Source organism: Rasamsonia byssochlamydoides (assembly GCF_041956645.1).
Source record: "Rasamsonia byssochlamydoides strain NRRL 3658 unplaced genomic scaffold VTN77scaffold_9, whole genome shotgun sequence".
NCBI lineage: Eukaryota > Fungi > Ascomycota > Eurotiomycetes > Eurotiales > Trichocomaceae > Rasamsonia > Rasamsonia byssochlamydoides.
In genome coordinates, this window is record NW_027192392.1 from 291,522 (window position 1) to 294,976 (window position 3,455).

The 3,455-nt window shown below is 55.6% G+C and overlaps 1 protein-coding gene across 1 annotated transcript; it reads right to left on the reverse strand.

Annotated features, from left to right (window-relative positions):
- Positions 1–375: 375 nt before the first annotated feature.
- VTN77DRAFT_9534 (uncharacterized protein) lies at positions 376–2,188 on the reverse strand (the record flags this gene model as incomplete). The annotated part of the gene is made up of 2 exons (XM_069426153.1): positions 376–1,973; positions 2,038–2,188. The coding sequence occupies 2 exons, from the start codon at positions 2,186–2,188 to the stop codon at positions 376–378; spliced, it is 1,749 nt and encodes a 582-aa protein (XP_069280657.1).
- Between the last annotated feature and the right edge of the window lie 1,267 nt (positions 2,189–3,455).

The window sequence follows — 3,455 nt, forward strand, 5'->3', positions numbered from 1 at the left end:
GCAAGGAGAAAAAAGAAACTTTAAGACAGAAGAAAAGGCATGAAGACTCCGAAAGAAAAAGGGAAGAAAGGCGGTCAAAAAAAGGAAATAGTCCAACGACTGGTGACCGCTGTGCTGTACACAGAATCACTGGAAATCAAAAAAAAAAAAAGAGAGGTGGGAAAACGAAGACAGCAGGAAACATGTACAGAAGCTGTCTGGTATAGACGTCGATAGTTGGAATCGATACATTTCACCACAAACCACCAAGACTAAAAAAAATAAAAGAAAATCAAGAGACCGAACTCCGTTAAAACTCCTCATAGAAAAAAAATCCTTGCATCGAAGAAACGGGTCATTCACCAGATGGTTAGTCCATCAGTTGGTCCATGGGATTCATGTTGCTTGGCGGACCTTGGTGGACATGCTCCCATCGGCACGCCTGTACTCCATTGATGAGGCTTCCCACCGCATATCGCCGAGGAGAGGTTCTGGTACTTCATTTTTCCTTCCGGTGCTCGCTGCTGAGGGATACGATTCCGCCACATCGGGTCGCATCCCATTCTGAAGAGGGCGCTCTTGATGACCGAAAGTCTCCTCATGCGAGCGTTTCGACCGCGTCGAATCCGTCTCGTATAGGAACTTCTTACCAGGCGTCGGGGCCTCATGGCTCGCAGAAGACGGCTGGTTGTGGCTACTAGGATACTCGCCCCCAGGGACCTTGAGGGGCGGAAGCATGGAGCTAATCGGAGTAATAGCACGCACCGGAGGTTGCACCGAGGACTGAGGAATATGGGAATCCGAGGGACGACGGTCCCCATATTGCGGATTCAGTGGCTTAGGCGGCTCGAGACGGAGAGGTGGCAAAGCAGGCTTGCTGTACTCGAACCGTTCTGGCTGCGGGCGGTTTTGCGGGTGGTTCTGAGGGTGGTTTTGCGGGTGATTCTGCGGGTGGTTCTGCGGGTAGGGATAGCATTGCGAAGTCGAATCATACTCGGACGAGTTGGAGGAATTTCGGACATGCGCCAATCCTGGATGAGGGCTGTATGGTGTTGGATGTGCAGGCTGCGGTGCAGGCGGCAGTTGAGGTGTTTGGTATTGGGACTGGGTCGAGCCGAAAGACAAATGCGACTGATAACCATGGGCAGGTGTGGGAGGTGCTGGCAGTCCGGCAGGAGGTCCGGCAGGCGATTGATAGGGCGGCGGCGGTGGAGGAGGATAGCCATAGTCGGAAAGGGACGGCCGTCGCTGGGCGTCAGATCCATAGACGAACGGAGCATCCACCGAGCTGTTGCTGGTCGACCGGGGGCGCTCGATCGGAGGGGCGTATCCGTCAGGCGTGGAGTATCGGGGCGACGGAGCATAACCGCCCTCACCGTCATAATCGTTATAGTCCTTGTTGGCCTTGTCTCCACGGCGCCTCATGCGAACATCACGACGAATCCGAACACGGCACCCTTGCTCTGCGACCACTCGGCTCAGGGTAGTGCTAGTGGCCAGCCCCGGGAACTTCTTCGCACTGTAAACGGTGAAGGGCACGGACTTGACTTCCAGACGGAAATGCAAAAACGTCTTGGGAGCGGTGGGTTTGTGGGGTGTTGCCGGAGCGAGGTTGTCTTGGGGAGACAGGGGCGAGTCCTTGTCGGCATCCTTTGCATCCTTGACCTCCTCATACAGGTTGAAGTTCAGACGGTATCGGCCCTCGTGACGAACGGACAGGTCGGGGAAGATGAAGTATCCTGCCTGTGCTGGACGATCGAGATACGCGATACCTGCCACAGGGACTCCAGTCAGGACCGGGCAGGTTGGAGGCTGTCCTGATGAAACCCGTCCTTGAGCAATCGGGCGAGCCGTTTCCAGAGTAGCGAAGAGGAAGAAATTGGCATTGTACGCAAAGGTGATATCTGTCTTGTGCAGGTCATTGTTAGGATCAGACTCGTAGATCCGGAGTTCCACCACAGGCGGAGGGTCAACCGGTCGACGGTCGGCAGACGCTAGAATCTTTGGTCAGCTTGAGCTCAATGCAACAACACTACAGTTCAGATAGGAGAGTCATACATTTGGCGCCAGCACCACAGGCACGAGCACGTTCAGGCTGCTGAATAACCTTCAAATTGTATGTGATCTTCTTTCCCTCGCGAGTAATCCGGCTGCACGAGTGCTCCGTCTCGTTGGACGGGGGTGGAGGTGGTCTCGCGGCAGTCGCCATCTTGAGAGTTGGTGTTGACATAGTTTACAGGAGAAATGAATCTGCTGTAGGCGTTGTCAGCATCTCCTGTCGCTGCTGAGATGCAGAAACCAGTCGATATGTCGAAGACAACTGACGACGTACTTCAGGAGAGTCGAGTAGACGATTCCAACCGTCTAGATTTGCCCCGTGTTCAACAGTTTCTCATGCTTCTCCCTTTCTGCGGTATATATAAATCGATATCTGCAATCGTCCTTCGGGTCGATATATCGTGTTGATTCACTCGGCACTCGATGATTTCCTTCCTTAACCGACCCAAGCCCTCGAAACCGGACGCACGTTGGGGGACGGCTCAATTTCCTCGTCGAGATGCTGAGGCTGTGAGGGCCACTCCGACAGAGTGTTGTTGAAGGGTTGGACGACTGCCACCCAGGGGAGGACTGCGACGGTGAAGTATGAAAACGGGCACTAGGGAAAGGAGGAGAGGTATCAAGGAATTGAAGTGAACGAGTTGTGACGAGGGCAGGCCGGTGGTGGGTCGTAACCGTGCAAGAAGGCGTCGCATCTACCCTTCCTACTAGTCTACTCTACTAGGTTAGGTGCTACTCCGTAGTTTACTATGGGAGGCGAACCGAGGGTTCAGCGTTAGAGAGTTCAGGTCAGGTCAGGTATGGAGCATGGGGCATGGGCACGGATGGATGACTGTGTGCCCGGGGGGTGGGGCGGAGCAGCTTTGGCAGCCCGGGTGATGGATGGAGCGACCGTTTCGCCCGGCGATTGGAAGGCGGGACGATATCCGACGCAGCATGGGACGCGGATTGGCTGAACAACCACTGCAGCGGGTCCACCGTGCCGCCTGGGGAATGGCCGGCCTAGGCTGGTCTGGGTAAAGATTCTGGGAGGGGGGAGAGCAGGCAGCGGCGAGTCCGGAGCCACAGACATGGCATTGGTCACCCGCCTCAGACCTAACCCAAGTCTAATCAGGGCAGGCAAGCCTACCAACGGCAATAAATTCGCCAGGGCTGCTGTGCGATCGAATTTGCAATATAATGAAGATTCATACTGTCGTGTGTTCAGTTGTAAGTAAACAGGGCGGGTGGATGGGCGGGCCTGGAACAAGAGGCCAGCTAAGCTAGGTAGGGGGCTGGCCAGCGCACCCCAGGCGAATGACAGCAGCCAAAGAGGCCCCCAGTTCCCAGACTGTTGTCCCCGAGGGCTGGCGGCTGGGTGCTGGAGTGCGGCAGCCCGTGCGCAGGCGGGCGAACTAGCGCAGCACTGGGAAGCCGTC